This window comes from Saccopteryx bilineata, chromosome 1 (genome assembly GCF_036850765.1).
Source record: "Saccopteryx bilineata isolate mSacBil1 chromosome 1, mSacBil1_pri_phased_curated, whole genome shotgun sequence".
Classification (NCBI taxonomy): Eukaryota; Metazoa; Chordata; class Mammalia; order Chiroptera; family Emballonuridae; genus Saccopteryx; species Saccopteryx bilineata.
The window spans coordinates 43,398,388-43,418,376 of record NC_089490.1 but is presented as its reverse complement, the minus strand read 5'-3'; the positions used below and the strand labels follow the sequence as shown (position 1 = coordinate 43,418,376).

The 19,989-nt window shown below is 36.5% G+C and overlaps 1 protein-coding gene across 1 annotated transcript in view; it reads right to left on the bottom strand.

The window, feature by feature from the left end:
- The window catches only part of COL19A1 (collagen type XIX alpha 1 chain), a 329,506-nt gene that overhangs the window by 267,330 nt on the left and 42,187 nt on the right, over positions 1 to 19,989 (bottom strand). Inside the window, exons 5-8 of the mRNA XM_066252988.1 lie at positions 18,622 to 18,897; positions 14,716 to 14,796; positions 10,596 to 10,721; positions 9,452 to 9,514 (exon numbers count right to left, since the gene is read on the bottom strand). Coding sequence (XP_066109085.1) covers positions 9,452 to 9,514; positions 10,596 to 10,721; positions 14,716 to 14,796; positions 18,622 to 18,897 — 546 coding nt within the window. The remainder of the gene's footprint in view (positions 1 to 9,451; positions 9,515 to 10,595; positions 10,722 to 14,715; positions 14,797 to 18,621; positions 18,898 to 19,989) is intronic.

Sequence of the window (19,989 nt, the reverse complement as noted above, 5' to 3'; positions counted from 1 at the left end):
TAGGATGAATCAGCACACAACAGTCTTTCTACAAATGAGGGCTTCTGGGAAAAGAAACAAAATCTTAATTCTGATTACCATTTGTTTCTGCAACATCATGTCTTGCTCCAGTTTCTTCTCTGTGTCCCAAATGCCCTCTCTTTTCTTAGAAATTATTTTTTATAGAGTTTCTTAGCTTACATACATAACTTCTAGACTGTTGTTTTCTTACTCTCAAGGATGGCTCTGACCGAGATTAATTTGGTTAGCTCTTGACAGGTTGATTCCTTCATCTAAATTCTCATACTGAATCCACTCGGCTGATAACACCTTTTCAGGAGCTGAAAGCCTCCTCCCAGCCAATCAGTAGTAATTTACACCTAGTTTTCCCAAAGAGGATTAAAGAGAGGTCACTTTGGAGCTCTGAAATTAATGGCATTGTATACCAATCTTAGCAAATTTCGTTTTACAGTAACCCAGGGAAATTTTATTCTGCTTTACCATAATTCATTGTATAAATCTTACTTTACAGAAAGAAGTAAAGAAGTTCAATAATATATTTTATAGTCCAAGTATGCCAGTGATTCTATATTTGGCTTTTAAAAAAAAGTTTCCATATTCAAAGTAATTTGAAAAATTTTATTGATCTGAAATTTAAACAATCAAATTGTTATACCATAATTTTAGGAAGAGTTTGGTGGAATAAATGTATAAAGCAAATTTGGATCGGGGCAATTTCTTTAGGAGTTAAGGGAAATATTGCATAGTATTCTCTAGGAGAAAAGGTATTTTGAAGAAATTAGACTGTTTTAAACATGTATTTGAAAGAACTTTTAGTTGTGATGAGGAGTCTTTTTTTTTTAAATTTAGTCAGAGGAGGGAAGGCAGAGATAGACTCGCGCATGCACTCTGACTAGGACCCACCCAGCAAGCCCACTAGGGGGCAATGCTTTGCCCCTCTGGGGTGTAGCTCCGTTGTTAAGCAACCAAGCCCTTCTTAGAGCCAAAAACAGGGGCCATGGAGTCATCCTTAGTGCCTGAGGCCAACTCACTCCAGTCAAGCCATGGCTGCAGGAGGGAAAGAAAGAGAAAGAGAGGGGGAAGGGTAGGAAGCAGATAGGTGCTTCTCCTGTGTTCTCTGCCTGGGAATCAAACCTGGGACATCCATATGCTGAGCTGATGCTCTACCACTAAGCCAACAAGCCAGGAATGAGAAGTCTTCAATTAATGTCATTAGTAAGCAAGAAGCTAGAACCCCAACTAAATATTAATTTGCATCAAGGTTTCTTGTTTAATAAAGTTTGTTAGATTTTACTGAGTCTAACATTTACACTACTACAGGGATAAAATATTTGCATATTGGACTGAGTAATTTCTAAAGGAAAACAAACAGCATCAATGAAGCAGTCAGCAGAAACACATTTAAGAAGGACTCAAAAGCATCTGAATGTGGGATATATAAATATAAACTGAGGTTCACAGACACAATAGTACGGGAGTTACCAGAGGGAAGGGAAGGGGATGTAGTAAAGGGTAAAAGGTAGCCAAATATATGGTGAAGAAGATGGTTTGATTTTGGGTAATGGGCTCACAATGGAATATACAAATCGTGTTATCATAGGGACGTACACGAAACCTATATGATCCTATTAACCAATGTCAGCCCAATGAATTTAATTAAAAAAAAGAATAACATTTGTCAAACAACTTTTAAAAAATGTGAATGATATTTCTGAACCTCTTACCATTCCAGCTTCAGTTACTACTGTGACAGCTTTAGGTTAATAACCACAGGGGTCACGACCTTCCAGATAATGAGGCACAAGGGACTAACTTGACAATAAGTGCAGCTAGTACAGCTACAGAAACTTATACTAACCTTCTTTTAGTGAAGAAGAGAACTGCCTCAGTTTCAACTTAATCTTTAATAGTTCATCAATTTAAGTTTTATATATATATAAATTTTATATATATATATAAAACTAAGATGAGGTAATTATAGTATAATTTAGAAATATAACAATTTTTTAAAATTCCTTTAAAAATTGAACTAAGATGCTGAACTGCAATACTATCCTCTTGTGAGCATATTTAGAATCAACTTCATGTTAGAGAAGATAATGTGAAAATTAAGCATTTGATGAGATAAATACTATATTTATAGCACAGATTAAAATATAGTTCTTGTATTTTTATGTATAATATCTCATGCAGTACAGTGGTAATTTAAATAGGGATTTATGTCTGTAGTAGAATATGTACCATACATAAAATAGTGAAATTGAGGCGTCTTGGTACTCTTAGAATAATGGCCAATGCTCTTGAGCAGGGGCCAATAAGTTTTTTCTGCAAAATGCCAGGCAGCAAATAGTTTAGACTTTGGAAGCTATATGATCTCTGCCACCACTACCTAATGCTCCTATGCAGTGCAAAAGCAGACTTCAGACAATATCCAAACCAGTACGGCTGGGCTCAAGGAAATCTTTCTTTACAAAATCATATAGCATCTTTTGGCAGCCCATGCAGGGCCAAGTGTGCTGAGCCCTGAACCGTCAGACTTGTTCTACATATTTACTCCTCCTACCTGATAGACCCATACAAAACAGCCGCAAATTTTAATCAAATAGCAAATCAACACACCTTTTCCCCAGGAGTTCCAGGAGCACCAAATTCACCTTTAATACCAACTGTACCCTAAAATATAGACATGTTTATTAGGAGGTTTTTTTCCAAAGGTGTATTACCATATTTTTTGCTCCATAAGATATACTTTTTTCCCCCAAAAGAGGAGGGGGAAATGTCCGTGTATCTTATGGAGCAAAAACTACAGTATTTTATTATATATTTTAACACATCATTAGATTTAGAATGGTTTTTTTTCTTCTTATTATTTTCCTCCTTAAAACCCTAGGTGTGTCTTATGGTCAGGTGCGTCTTATGGAGCGAAAAATACGGTAATTACTAATGTTGTCGAAGAGAATATCCCATTTCATGGATGAGTTGTTTTAGCTTGTACCAAAGTCTATACGCTAAGTTCCTTCCTCATATTGTCCACAAGTCATTAAACTACACTTTTGACAATTAATCATTAATAAATATCCATGTGCTAATCGAAACTGAAGCTAAACGTTCTCCACACAGACATATGTAATTCAGTTTTGTCATTTCTTTTATATTCATCAAAAGTAAAAAATGATTATACTGCTATTTCCTCAATGAAAAACTGATGCTTCCAATTCAAATCATGAAATTTCAGAGCCTAAGGTGCCCATATTTGCTTCGTTTAGTGTGCCTGGCCTTCCTCCATTACATCCTCCAGGAAAACTCGGGGTGAGTCCCGTTGTCAGCTTCCCTACTCTTCCACTTTGATGGCTCTTTCACAAATCCAGTCTATTAAATTTGTCTTGAAACAGTTAAAAACAATGTTAACGTTTTGAATAAGTTTCTCTAACAACCACTAAGGCTTGGTAGAAATTAAGATGTATATGAGAATTTTATGAATATAAAATGCCGTTATGACAACGATATTGTATGCTAATTCCAGATTTAAGGCAGGCAAGTAAATGTCAACCTCAAGTTTCTATATCAGATTGGGTAGAATTGATATAAAAAAAAAAGGACCTGTCAACTAATCAAATATACTGAGTATTGGGTAAGAAAGGATGAAGAAATATTCTTTTTATTTGGTTTCAGTTTTGTTTCCTCTTTATTAAATTTATTGGCCTGATACTGGTTAACAAAATTACACAGGTTTCAAGTGAACAGCTCTACCACACATCTCGATCCACTATATTGCATGTTCACCACCCCAAGTCAAGTCTCCACAATCACCATTTCTTTCCCCAAACCCTCCTTCACCTCTCTCTAGCCACCTTTCCCTGGCAATTACCACACTAATGTCAATGGCCATGCAATTTTTTTTCTCTCTCTTTTTTTTATGCTCAACCCCTCCCCCTCCCCACCCACTCCCCTGCCCCTGACAGCTGTCAGTCTGCTCTCTATGAAGCCGTCTCTATTTTGCTTGTTAGTTTATTTTGTTCATTAGATTTTATTTACATGTAAGTGAAATCACATGATATTTGTCTTTCTGTGACTGGCTTATTTAACTTAGCATAATGCTCTCCAGGTCCATCCATTTAGTTGCAAAAGGTAAGATTTGCTTCTTTTTTACAGCCAAGTAGTATTCCATTATGTAAATATACCACAGCTTTTTTATCCACTCATCTACTGATAGGCATTTAGGTTGCTTCCAAATCTTGACTACTGTAAATAATGCTGCAATAAACATAGGAGTGCACATATTCTTTCAAATTAGTATTGTTGGGTTTCTTTGGATAAATTCCCAGAGGTGTAATTAATTGCTGGGCCATAAGGCAGTTTCATTTTTAGTTTTTTTGAGGTAGCTCCATTCTACTTTCCACAGTGGCTGCACTATCTGCATTCCCACCAACAGTCCATGAGGAAATATTCTTTATTGGACAAAAACTCAAAAGCATAATATTAATCCTACTTCTATAAGGTTATTACTAAGATAAGATATTTATCTTTTTAAATTATGAACATATTTTCATTCAACTATTTTTATCGGTGTGGTGTGGCTACAGACTAGGCATCTGAGAAGTGTCATATTAGAAAGAAAATACAAGGAAACTCACTAGTAATCTCTGGGTTAACACCTTAGACTATTCAAAATGGAAACTTTCACATAGTGAGGTTAGAGGGTAGGGTAGTAGGAAGTTTTTTACTATAGAGTCAAGTAAGTACACTGAATCTATTTTAAATTAGTTTTATTTTCTCTAAAAGTATATTATCTGCAATAATTTCAAAAAGCCTATATTATTTTATAGGCTATATGAAAGATAACATAAAAATAAATGAGAAAATTATTCCCAAAATAAAGTTCAGCTCACACTCCCGCTTAGGTTCAGTAATATTGAAATTGATCTATTTTATAAAACTCAGAGACAATTTAATCTCTGATGTGGGTGAGGGTATTAGCAAGGGTCTTATAGAACTGAGAAAGTAATGTGGTTGCTAAGTAATTAGGTTGTCAACTACACTTGCTAAGATAGGAAACGAAAAGATTCAGAAAAGTACAATAATTGAGTCTGAAAAAGACTAATTATTATTTTAAATAACGTTGTCCAGAGTATTGTCTTGGACAGAGGGCATGGTTAGAATGGTTTGATTAGGTGCCTTGATATAGAATACTGATGATCTCAAGGTGTTCAAATATAAGCAGTAATTAAATTTCAAACCACATTACTCCATGAAAGAGGGTCACCATCTTTACGAAAAATTTAAAAAGCAGTAAATCAAATTAATGAAGCACCACAGTGGGGATGAGAACATAGGCAAATAAAGATAAACATTAAATCGTGCCAAAACTTGTGGCTTTCCCCCATATATTTCTGATTATTCATTAATTAATTAGCAATATCAAACTAAAACTAGTCAGGTCACTATGTGAAAAGAAGTTTTGTCTTTTAAAGGAAAAGGCGTAGTAGAACAATAGTGAATAATGTAACAATCCTTTATGTTTTATCTAGCTCTTTCATTGCAAATTGACTCTTTGTCCTGTTTGGCAGGATCCCCTGAGCAATTGGGTCAATGGATTTATAGGTTCTAGAAACAGCTGAGTTGATGATTTACACTTTCTTGTGGTACTGTTCACTCATTCATTCAGCATATTCCTAGCACCTCTTATGTGCTGTTCTATGTGTGGTGCTCACAGAATTTATATGCTGGTAGGGGAAATAAATCGATGGATGCATAATGATAAACATGTCCGGTGGCAATAAAAGTGCTAAGGAAAGAAAGAAGACAGAGGTGGGAAGAAGGGACATTTTTCATATAGAGATGTTAGCATAGGCTTTTTGTGTGTGTGTGTGTGTTTTTCGGAAGTTGGAAACAGGGAGGCAGTCAGACTCCCGCATGCACCTTGACTGGGATCCACCCGGCATACCCACCAGGGAGCGATGCTCTGCCCATCTTGGGGCATCGCTCTGCCGAAACCAGAGCCATTCTAGCGCCTGAGGCAGAGGCCACAGAGCCATCCCCAGCGCCCGGGCAAACTTTGTTCCAATGGAGCCTTGGCTGCGGGAGGGGAAGAGAGAGACAGAGAGGAAGGAGAGGGGGAGGGGTGGAGAAGCAGATGGGCACTTCTCCTGTGTGCCCCAGCTGGGAATTGAACCCGGGACTCCTGCACGCCAGGCCGACGCTCTACCACTGAGCCAACTGGCCAGGGCAGCATAGGATTTTAAACTGATTCCTGAGCAAAAGCCTGCATGATGTGAAGAGCGCCAGGTGGATATCTAGCAGAACATTCCAGGTACAGGTATATGTAAACGGTGCAAAGACCTTGGAGTAGGAGTGAACAGATGAGAAGGTAGGAAATGATTCAAGGTGTAGGGAGTGGAGCAGGGAGAGTTCTACACATTATGTGAAGCCTTGTAGTCCACGGTTAGAGCTTCAGTGTTTATCCAGAGGGAGATAGAAAGCCATGGTGGGTTCTGACTCAGGCAGGATAGGACTTCCATGATTATGTAGACTCTCCTCCTAATTCTTAGTGTATGGGCATAAACAAAAATAAATAAAAGTAAAAGTTGCCATTTATGCCTGACCTGTGGTGGTGCAGTGGGTAAAAGCATCAACCTGGAACACTGAGGTCACTGGTTCGAAACCCAGGCTTCCCTGGTCAAGGCACATATGGGAGTTGAGGCTTTCTGCTCCTCCTTCCCTTCTCTCTCTGTCTGTCTGTCTGTCTCTGTCTCCTCTCTCTAAAATGAAAAAATAAAAATCTAAAAAAATAAAAAGTTGCCGTTTATAAAGTTGCCAGATTACAGTAAGGATCCTAAAATTTTAAAACCTATATAATGAGAGTAATACATAAGTTGAAAAGAGATTTGAAAATTGTATTTTCAAAACTTTTCTCATTTTAGCTCATTGCACCAAAAATAAAAAGCACAAGATTAGTAATATGCATCTTATAATTAATGAGAAAAAGTAAATTCTAATTGCTTCTGGATGGCTCCTAATCAACATTACCTAAGCATAATAGAACAAGGAATCTCTTCAAAAACTAGTTCACTACATCTAAGAAAAGCCATATGAAATAATATTGAGAATGAAAGACAGATTTGAATGAAATATTGAAATCACTAAGTGATCTTTTGAGTAAATTAACTACCAATAAATTATTCATACTTACTACAAGTAGCATATAACAACAAGATTTTTTATATACTAAAACATTTAATCAAGTAAAATGCTAAGGAGTTATCTTACAAATGAAGATTCGTTTTTGGTAACGTCACATAACAAACTACATTCAACCTAAAAAAGATTATCTCCACCATGTTTCAACATGTGAACAATTACACTGTGGATAGGAAAGCACAGAAAACATATTTGTTGAACATCTATTATTTGCTACTTTCTGACACTAAGTACTTTTTATACAAGGAAAACCTAACACTGTACTTCTGTTCATTTCACAGAATTTATATCAAAATGATTTTTGATTTCAAGCTACTCAGGCATTATTTTGTGTACCTTTTCTAATAATAAAAATTATATTCTAGACTTAAATGCCATCTTTATTTATTGCACATTAAAATTGAAGGATCACGCAGTACAATAGAAACAGGAACAGACTCATCAACGCGATCTTTCTACTCTACAGGTCCTCTTATTTTTGCTTATGTGGGGTTCTCTCATTTGCAAAATGAAAATAATAATTCTTAAGTAGACATTTTTATGTGGTTATGAAGGTAAAATAATATAATACAAGTGGAACTACCATGATCAAAGAATATAGATACCAAATTTCCACATGTATAAGATGCTCCAATGTATAAGACGCACCTTAATTTTGGGGCCTGAAACTTGAAAAAAAAATGTATTACATAAAGTTATTGAACTCAAGTTTTATTCATCATAAAATTCATACAACTCCTCATCACTGTCAAATTTCCCATTCATTAGCTTGTCCTCATCTGTGTCTGATGACGAATCACTGTCTTCATATATTGCCTCGTTCTCAGTTCCATCTATGACATTTGAAACGCCACACTTCTACAACCACTGTATAAGACGCACCTGTTTTTAGACACCAAAGTTTTTGAAAAAAAAAAGTGTGTCTTATATGTTGGGAAATACGGTAAGTACACCTAAGTACTTTTTTTTAAATTTATTCATTTTTAGAGAGGAGAGGGAGAGACAGAGAGGAGAGACAGAGAGAGAGAAGGGGGGAGGAGCTGGAAGCATCAACTCCCATATGTGCCTTGACCAGGCAGCCCAGGGCTTCGAACCGGCGACCTCAGCACCTCCAGGTCGACGCTCTATCCACTGCACCACCACAGGTCAGGCAGTACTTTTAAATATCTTGAGACAAATAAAAACTAAGCCAGTTAGCTTAGTTAAGAGCATCATCCCAAAATGACAAGGTTGCATGTTTGATCCCTGGTCAGGGTACACACGGGAAGCAACCAATGAATGCACAGCTGAGAGGAACAACAAATGAATGCTTCCCTTACCCCTCCCCCCCTCTCTCTTCCTCTCTCTGTTTCTCTAAAAATCAATCAATAAATAAAGGCCGTGGCCAGATAACTCCATTGGTTGGAGCATTGTCCCAGAGCACGGAAGCTTCCAGTTCTATTCTCTTGTTGAAGCACAAACAGGAGCAGCTCAATGTTCCCATCTCTCTCTCTCTCCTTGCCCCTCCCCTCTCTTTCAAAAAAAAAAAAAAAAAAAAAGATATGTGCATCCCCGTGTTCACTGCAGCATTATATAAAATGGTCAAGATAGGAAAACAATCTAAGTGTCCCCAGATAGAGGAATGGATAAAGAAACTTCTGTACAAGTCATACATAAAAAACAAATACTGTACAATTTCCTTTAAATGTGGAATCCAAAAAAAAAAAAAAAGCCATAGATACAAAGAACAGATTGTAGTGGTCAGAGGAGGGGTGGGGTGGGAGAGGTGAGGAAAATGTGTGAAGGTGGTGTAAATGTATTAATATTAAGTTACAGAAGAATCTTCCGCAGGGACCCACCAGCAGACAAAAGAAGCAGGAATTCAAGTTTTTGCAAAAAGCAAATGTTAAAGACAGCTAGGGCACAACTCAAAAAAGGCGAAAGATTTATGTGATCTGAAGAGAAACCAGAGTATCACAACTCAAAACTACACTTTCTTGCTTCACAATTTTGCTTATTGTTTCCAGGTACAAAGATTAGGGATTCCAGAGCTTTGCAAATTTTCACCCAGTATTCTAACAGTAACTCAAAAGCAGACTTGAGTGCTGATCCAGTCCTCCTGGTTGCAGTGAGCAGCATTTACCAGCTCTGGCCCTTGATAGCCTTTAACAGAGATGTGCATTTGTATGGGACACAGAAAAATGATATGGGCACATTTTTAAGTCACCTTTGAACAGATCGACTTTCATCTTAACAGTGTTGGGTGGTGCCTTACCGGTTCTCCTTTATCCCCTTTCTGACCAGGTGAGCCTGGTGTTCCTGGTAATCCTGCTTCTCCCTGAGCAAAAAGGAATTTCTGTGTTATCAACCATTCTGCCACATTGAGCTAAAGACATTAATTTATAAGTATTACATTGACAATAGTAAGATAAAGCTTTGCCCTCCTCTGAGCTGATGCTGGAACCCCCTCTCTAGAATGTCCTTCCCTTGTTCACGAGGCTCCCTCTTCTCCCTCATCATCTCCTCCATGAGACCTTCCATTGCCTGAGACATGGCTGCTCCTCTATGGGAGCAAGTGGAACTTACTATACAGCATTAGTCACTAGAGGAAGTGTATGATTCCTCTGAACTGTCACCTAACCCTTATCCCTCGCCTTTAGCCAGGAGTGAAGTAGAGACAAAATGTGATAAGGCTAAGGGCATGCATTCAGTCACAGTGCTAGGGGACATCCTGCTCTAGGTACTGGGCCCAGTTTCCCTCCCCTCTCTCCTTTCCTCAGGTATGGGCATAGAGAAAAGCCATCAAAAGACCACTCAGCCTACTTTTAGCACAGATTTTATGACTGCCATTAACATCCACAGAAGTAGTGAATATAGGTCCGTGAGCCCAGTCTTCCTGGCCAGGGGAGCACACTGGTCCCCGGCGAAACAAATGCTTTGAATATTTTCCTTACAACTGATGCCAGAGGGAGATAGACATAAGTTGGGGACACTGGATAGATACAGTGTTCATACAACAAAGAAGTATTGCTACTATGTAGTGTCTTTGAACATGTGCTGAAGAACAGGCACTGTGTTTCCTGTGACTGTAAATTCCCAGAATTGAAGTTTATCTTGGCACTTGTTAAGTATTCAATACTTGTCTGTTGTATAGGTTGTTCCTTTTTTCACCTTTCTATTCATTCTAATTCACACCCTGAAAAGAAGGTCAGAAGGACTCAGCACCATCACATGAGGACCCAGAAAATCCTATCCCCAACCTCCTTCTCTTAAACCCCCTCCCATGACTGAGTTACTCAGGCATTTGATTCAACTAACACTAAAAGACAAGACTCATCTGTGCACCAGGGCCACGTTCAAGAGGCCTGTCTCACCACGTGAAGTGGCTTTCCAGTGGGCATAGATTACTACTAGCATACCTTGTTTGGAATGCACCGGCACTGGTCTTTAAGTTCCTGCTTTGCTGGCAGATACGCGGACACTTTACTGGCATGAGCAGGTAGTGATAATGATGCTGTACTTCCAGTGCCATCCTGCTCTGGGCACTAAAATCCAAAATGAGTTATTTAGGAAACAGGTTGAACTCCAAACATTTTGACATTCCAAACACTGGTTTCAAACAAACTAGGAATTACCTAAGACAGTGATGGCAAACCTTTTTATAAAAACTGCCCACTTTTGCAGTGCTGGTCAACCTGGTCCCTCCTACCCACTAGTGGGTGTTCCAGCTTTTATGGTGGGCGGTAGCAGAGCAACCAAACGGCACCATGATTGGCCCACCATGAAAGCTGGAACACCCACTAGTGGGCGGGAGGGACCTGGTTGACCAGCACTGCAAAAGTGGACGGGTTTTTATAAAAAGGTTCGCCATCACGGACCTAGGATTACCTGTTAGAACTACCTTCTAATTAATCAAGTCAACTGTAGTATGTAAAAGATTATAACACCTTTCACTAGCCTTCCTATGTGTTTTATGACACTGACAACACACTAGACCTACATGAAAATATTAGTTTTGGCCCTGGTCGGTTGGCTCAGTGGTAGAGCATTGGCCGGCTTCTGGATGTCCTGGGTTGATTCCTGGTCAGGGAACACAGGAGAAGCGGCCATCTACTTCTCCATCCCTCCCCCCCTCTTTCTCTCTCCCCTTTCCCACAGCCATGGTTGGGCTGGCTTGAGGAAGTTGGCCCCAGGTACTGAGGATGGCTCCCTGGCCTCTACCTCAGGAGCTAAAAATAGCTCAGTTGCAGAGCAATGGAGCAATACCCCAGATGGGCAGAGCATCACCCCATAGGGGGCTTGACAGGTGGATCCAGGTAGGGGAACATTCAGAAGTCTGTCTCTCTGCCTCCCCTGCTCCCACTTAATTTAAAAAAATTAAAAAATAAAAATATTAGTTTTGATGAACACTTTAAAGCTATTATAGGTGACTTTATGACAAGGTCAGTAATAGACATTTATAATAACTGCATTGTTACAATGAAATAATTAATACAAATAATGTGTATATGTGTTTTGGGAAAATAAAATAGTGTAATTTGAACTTTTAAAGCATAGTTTACTTCAACAATATGACTGTAAAGGCATATAAAAGTAGGAAAGAAATTCATTTTTACACTGTAAGATGCTATATATTTAATGGAATTATATCTTATTCTAGCCCATAGTCCTTTAAGGTTACTCAGAAGTCTCCATTGAAACAAACAGTGGTGAATTTTATACTCACCTAATGGATTCAGTACATTTGGGACAACGTAAAGACAAATTTGTTTACAAAACAATAAAAATTTTTTCCTCTAAAAAAATCAATCCAGATGGAGAGTCTAAAGATTCCTTCCTCACCACAGTTTGTAACTCTAAATTTTCAATTTCATAACTCTAAATTTGCAATTTAGGGGAAGGCATTCACATTTGACTTCATATACTACAAGTTAGATATGCATGGAAAGATATTGTCAGGATACAAAAGTAAAAGATTGTCACTGGTCCTTTATTTTGGTAAGATCGTGTTTGATATTAATTTAAAAATCACATTAGACTGAAACATGATTATCGCCAAATCAGTCCATTAATGTATCACATATGATCTGACATGATTTTCCAGCCAGTTCCTGTCCCATGGATTCCCAGTCAGGTAACCAAGACCCAGTTAGAATTCACAATTCTGCTCTGTATCACTGATATGATACACTGTATTAAATTAGAGATTTTAAATTACTTTAAAAGTACGTCTCAGGCTCCACTATAAAACTGTCCACACTCTAAAAGATGCCTTCCAGAAACATAAAATGTACAAGTAAGGACTCCTTCCTTTGTAAAACCTCTGGTTTGGATGTGACATATATTTAATTAATTGGTCCTCAAAATTTTAATCACATTTCTCATATATTTTTAGCAAATGTGTCTGATTTCCTCCTTTCATTCATATTTGTTCTTCATTATATGTATGCAGTTTCAAAACCAAACCACTTCAGAAATAGAGAATTGAATCAACAGAAATAAAGTATATTTATAGATTATCTTGAATAAATTTCACCTTTGAAATATGCTATGAAACATTAATAGAAAACATGTGATTTGAAATTCTGAGACAAAATTAGATTTTTTAGCAAGTACATTAAAATTTTCTGACCAATACATTAAAAAAAGCCCACAAAATGACAATTGATGTCAAGATTATAGCAGATAACTAAATAGCTTTTATATAATTATTTACTTTCCAAACTATAAATTCTAATATACAAAATGTAGCATTTTCTATTTTCTGTTAATCATTAACAGAATGGTGATATCCATCCAAATAATTATCAGCAGAAAAATCAGCAGTCTTTTGTTATTTTTTCCATAAAGATAAATTCCTATCTTATTTTCTAGTCTTTAAAACTAATTCTTACATAGTCTTTTTAAAACATGATTAAATTTTTTTCACTATTTGTGAGGTCATGTCACCACTTTTAATAATCAGGCCATGCTCTCAAATCCATCATCTATATATCCTTAAACAGTTTTCTCATAATGTGAGTTGAAAATGTCCATTATGTGATAACACAAAGCAGTAACTATTGGTTAAGAATATATTATTTGGATACTTCAAAACATCATTATGTTACTTTTAAATCACGGAAAATTATTATTTTAAAAACTCTTACATTACAAATTATTATAGTATATAATTATTTAAAAAGAAAAACTTTTGGAGAATTAATATCTTCAAGATTTAAAAGTGTGACTTCAGATAATCTAGGTATTTCAAATCTGTAGATTGGCATTTTAAATGATCTTTTTAGATATTTATAGAAAGACATTTGGCCAGCTTTCATTTTACTTGGAATAACAGCCATAAACTGGGTTGGAAATATGCTTTAAAACCAAGTTACCTAAGCAGAACATAAAAGTTTGAAAGACTTAGCGATGCTGTGAGTCAAATGATCACATTATTATTCTACTACCTATAGTGAGTGATAGAAGTTAAAAATATTTTTGCATTACTAATCTATCGATCAAAATTTTCATATAATTTTTTGAGGTAAGTGTAGAAGTTCCCCGAAATCTGAGATACAAAGAACAGTATTTTCACCTTTTACTTTTCATATGTTCTTGCTGTAAGACTTGGAATTTGCCCCTTTGGAACACTTTTCTGTCCTGTCTCTTTCAGTAGCTTATAAGTCAACAAGTCATGAAACAATATTTTAACTATCCTCTAAAAACAAAGCTCAAGTAAAATTTAAAAAGAGTATAAAAATATAATTTCTCTCAGAATTTCTTTGAAATGGAAGATTGGTAAAAAGAAAATAATAGTTGTACACTTAGGTTGGGAATATTAAGGATGAGAGGCTAAGAAAATGGATATATTTTTTTGTCAACACTGAATGACCAAAGGCTTTGAGAAAGATGAATAGAGGGCAGGGAATGTGCCCTAATCTTGTCTGTGAGCCTTGTTCATTAACGCAATTGTGTAGAAGATCAATGTTTTGAATAATAAATGTTTAGTGGAAGAAAGTAAATGAATATACAAAACAGTGATTCACTCATATTCCAGTTATGCTGGAAAGCAAAAGGGCTAGAGACAGGGAGGACAGGGAGCCAATAATGCAGCCATCTGGCAACGAGACAAAGGCGGACCACTGCAGTAACAGGAAGAAGGAGGAGGCAGCTGAGAAAACATATCACCAAGGTAAACTACCGGATAGGAGACAGGCTAGGATATGAGTGAGAATAGGGCATGATCACAAATTAAAAACCCCTGGAAGTAGAAAAGGATGATACTACCATTATAACATAGTTTAGGGAGAAAGTCATACATTCTCTTTTACTTATGTTGACTCCAAAGTGAGGATATATCATTCCCAAAGTTCAGGATGAAACTGAGATTAAAATTGTTAATAGAAACTAAGAGAGAGCTCTAAGGCAGGTAACTTACTTGGAACAAATTACTCACATGGCTTTAACAGAAGAAATTCAGTACTATACTATATTTGGACTCTACAAACTAGACAATTGGCATTCTATGTTCTTCGCATGCCAAGAAAATTAACTTACCTTAGTATTTGATATCTCACAACAAGTTTCTTTAACTATGAAGTTGGAGTTACAGTAGATTTTAAGTTGGTGAAGTTCAATCTATTAAAAAATTAGTTATAAGATAAATTAGTTTTTTAGAAAATCACATTTAGGCACTTAAGAACTATGGTAATTTAACTGGTAAGAATAAAAAAGCTAATACAAATAAATTACTGGTAGATATCTTTAATATTTTTATTAATTTAGGATCATGGATTTGTGGACCATTTGAGAAATAGATTCAGTTATTGAGATGAATCTATATATAATGGATATCAAATAATGAAAGCAATTGCAAACCTTGGCTAATTGTTTTAAACAATACAAAAGAAGTATTTCATTAAAGAGAGGTATTTTTATTCACTACAATAAAGTATATGCCCACAAAATTGGCATATACTATATCATATGATATATTCTATAGCAAAATAGAAAATTCTGGAAATAAAAGTAAAGTCAGAGGTTTGAATATATGATGGAAAAGTCCTTAACTTTATAGTTTCAGACCCATTTGAGAAACAGAAAAAGATTGTCACCTCCCAATAAGAAAAGAAATATATTTAGTTTTTGTCTGCTTTTCATGAATGCTGACTAATTCCTATGGGTTTTATACTATATGGCATAGTCTTGAGCAGTGCTCACAATCTTTAAAAAAATTAATTCCTTCTATTTGCTCAGCAGACTCATGTTTTTTGGCATTTGGACATGAAATTAAAGTAGTTCAAGGAAAATACAATCATGCCTTTAAATTTAAGATCAAACAACCACAAAAGAGCAAGTAACTAGTACAGACAATTAATATAATTTCAATACGACAGATGCTTAAATAGGCTACTTTAAATTACTTTGTGGTTGAAAGCTTAATGATTTAATTAATAATCGTATGATGATTAGACATATAAAATAGGTCAGGAACAATCTCATCCCTCCCCTCCTCCTCCTCTCTGCCTTATTCTTTCTCTCTCTCTCTGCTTCTCTCTCCACTTCTTTCCTCATCTCCCAAAATAGCAGAGCCAGATTATGTATTACTTTGAGGTCAATAAGTACTTTCTACAGAAATACCCAACTTGATATTATAATAATTAATCCTTTGATAATAGAAAACAGGTATCTCCAGTTAGTTCTAAATCCCTACCCAACCCTCCTAAAATAAAAGCTTTAACTAATGGTCTACACTGAGATGAACAAAATCAATTCAGCTCGCAGGAAGCATTAAGAGCTTCAGACATCTTGTGAATTCATGAGCAGCCTAAGATTTGCAGCCAAGGCAAAATTTTGAGATGAAATGAAAGTTAATTACTTTTCCATAACTTTCTGGAACGTTATTGAAATTAATTTTTATTTAGTTTAAATACACTATTTTACATAGTGTAATAAAATGCCAGGCAGTAGTATCCCCATTATGTTGATTGAAGAAGGGCGACAACAATTTTCTTCCTAACAAAAACTTATTTATCATATTGTTATCAAAAATAGTCATTAAATATTGAAATTCTATAATGTACCATCCACTGTGCTAAGCTTTTTGTATAAATTATTTTACTTAACTGAAGACAGATGATCAATTTTTGAGAGATTAGAACCTAATCAAGTACCCAGGACTCTGAATCTACAATCAGCCTAGATTAATCACACTTTTGTTATTCATTAGTTACTTTAGAGTCCTTCATTGACACAGTGCTTTAGAATGAGAATGTTTAGGGCTAAGTCTTTCACTGACCCTTGTTACACAGGATTTGTTTTTTAAAAAAATCTTTCTATCAGTTTTGCCACCTATCTCTCATAAAAACATACAGGTAGGATATGTAAAATAAAACCCAATCTTTAGTAATTTTTCAACAACATACATTTTGATCAGATCTTATGAATCACAGGATTTGTAAGAAGATAATAAAGAATTAGTCCACTTAAAGTTTTAGTGGTTTATTTGCTTTTTAGTATTTTGTTCATTGAACTTAAACAGTGACTATCTCCTAAAATAAAGCTGCATCATTGTGATATGTCTTTAATTTTATCCTCAGATGAACTGATTCTATATTAAACTAAAAAGCTACTATAACACTATAATTTTTACTTTACATGTTTTTATAAGGAAACACCTGCTATTCCTCAGCCTTGGATTCTGGTTTAATTCTCTCCTTGGGTGAGAAGTTATTGACACAGGACACTCAAGCTTCAGAGGGTGAGATCTGAGCCTTGTTCCTCTCTTGTTGCTGTTTCTCCCCAAAGGTTATGAATTTATCTCAGTGTACTCTTTAGTTCTTCTAGTTTCTCTGGAACCTGAGCCCACTTTGCTCTCACGAATCCTGTAAGTACCAGATTCTCATCCCGAATTCCAGTACATGAAGCAGGTACTACTGTCACTCCCTCTTACTGTTGCTAGAATTCCCTGAAGCCGATTTCCAACATGCCCATATTTCACCTACTTCTGGGAGTCACATCTCTGTCATTCTAGCTGCTGGTCTCCACATCCTCCCTTGCCTTCAAAGAGACCTTTCTGAAAGCTCTGTCTAGTACTGTTGTTAGTACAATTACTGCTGTGATTACTGGCAGCCACCACTTACTGACACAGACTTTACTCCTTTCATCAGCCCTCAAGACGTTTGAGAGCAGGAATAGAAGGTATTTTTCCTACTTTCTCATGCTAGGGTTGAATGCCATGTCTGATCTTGAATAAATAAATGAATTTATGGAGAACTGACTACAAACCAGACCCTGCAGCACATACTCTATAAGATTCTATCAACACTATTATAATTGAGGATCCTGAGACTGAAATGAAACAAGATGAATTGGCAGGTCATAACAGTTAAGGAGATGAGGTAGGATTTACAACCACATCTGTCTGAGCCCCGAGCCAGCTCCCTCTCCGTGATGCCACCCTGTCTTGTCTCCAGGATTGGCTTCTGCTCTGGCCTATTTTGCTGACCAGCACAGAGCGCTAGTTATGGCATGCTCACTGATTTGTTCACTGTCTCTGAGAGAATACAGTTTTGAAATAACACTTTAGTTAAAAAATGTGTGTGTGTAAAATTAGCTGGCCAAGTATATATATGCACAGAGTTATACTTTTGACATACAGTTGAACTGTCAGCTGCTTTGGGTTAACAGCAATACCAATTCCTACTGGTGACATGCATTCAGATTATGTTTATACGATTCTATGAGTTCCCTTGATTCTACCCACAAGAAAATGTGCAATCATTGAAGTTAGCTATAGCTCACTTTTTAAAGGTTATAGACCTTCTTCTCTAGGAAAATCAATTATAAATCTTTATTATCTGAACATCAAATGTAATTTTTAAAGAATATTTTCATTTGAAAGTGTTTTACTATTCAACTATTCTCATCCAAATGACCTACTGATACAATTAGTGGCTATGCTTTAGCTCATTAGAACCCTGAAAAATCATTATACACTCATGAAAAAGTCTGCAAAACAAAGAAGTTGCTATTTTGAGGATAACTAAATAGCCTGTTTTTCTTGAATGAAAACACCAGATAATCTGGAACCATTTAAAGTTCACCGTTTTTCCTGTCCTTTCTATTTAAAACATATAATCCTAGACACGGAGCTTATTTTTTTGTACTATATTTTCACATTTATTAAAACTTAATTCCAATAAGCTTATATTTTTAAGGCATGACCTAATTCTTTTAAATTCACAGACTGGAAAAAATAGGCAAAAATACCTAGAAAATAACATATGTGAAAATACAGTTGGAAATACATAGCCAACCTTCACACCACTGCTAGAGAATTAATTAAACAATAGTGAAAGGCAATGTCTAACACAGGAATGAAAGGAAGAAGTTTTAAATAAGGTGTATTGTTTTCATTTAGACTTTGACTAGTTGTCTTTCACAACCAATGTCACAACTCACGTCCACAGGCTTGCCGTCTGAAGCCCGCGCGGTGATGACAGTCCTTCCTTGAACGTCCACAGCATCCTTTCCTTCCAGCTGCCGGCTTGCAATTAAGTTACAATCCAGGTATAGGGAAAGGCCCTGGACCTGCACACCAACGCCAAGTTTATGCCATTGACGATCAAACAAAGAACGGAGCTCTCGATTCTTAAAAACGTAGTTCAACACCTCTCCCTCAGCAGCTCGGAACATAAATTCCACCACCTTTTTTCCACCATCGACTACGACAGAAACCTGCAAAAGGGCAAATTGTCTTTAAATATTTTTGAATCAGTGTTTGGAATTATTAAAGCACACAAATAAAAAAATCGACATGCATCTTAGTATAACTGAGGCACTTAGTAAAATGTTTTAGATGACACCTGTGTTCTCCAGGTGGGTTAGCATAAAAGAATAGCAAATATCCAGCTACAAAATGGCTTAAATACGTGGTACTCTGGTGAATATAATATGCTTTTTTTCTAGACAGAGCAGCTAAGAGTATATATGTGTGTGTATGTCTCTATATGAGTAACTCAAAAATTAAATGCTACTAATTTTATCAGAATACAAATATGACCACTTCTTCTAGCTTGGAAACAGATCAACTTTTTTAACCTTAGATGATTTACACGGTGCAGAGAAAATGCGTGTTCACAGAGGACACACTCTTTCAGTTTGGTTTCATCCTTCCATCATAAAATTGTGACTACATCAACATATGAAAAGATCAATGAAATGAAAAACATTCCGATGACTGGGTATGGGAGTAATCACAGCTGCATGATGCCAGTAAGTCATAGTAAGGTGCATTTCCCCTCACTGCATCGCCCACTTCCCCTGCTTTCTGCCCAAATACCATCCTTTGACAAGTATCCCTAGATCCCTGCTCTCCCCATCCCCCATTCCAGGCAGCTGTCCCCTTGGTGCTCCCAGAGTCCCCACCCAGGTCTGAGCCCACCACTACCACTGTGCTTGTCACCGTGCAATTGTGCTCTCCTATGTTGTTTTCCTAGATGACAGCCCCTTCGACCTTGTGCTCCTCAGAACAGGAATTACGCTTTTTAAATCTCTTATCTTTGTCACTAGCATATAGTACACGTTCACTAAATTTTTATTGAAAGGATCAATATTAATATTCAGCTCTTAGATCACTAAGGATTTCCAGGTGAAACAATGAACAGCTTTTAAAACAAAAGATAGTATCAGAAATACAGGTAAGTTATCAGTAAACAAGACAGTATCAATGAAGCAGCTGTGAAGGAAGGGCTGAGGGTCTTCAGACAAAATATGAATCTAAAAGTTAAAAAGGGAAACTAATATTGCCCCATCTACCAGACTCACACA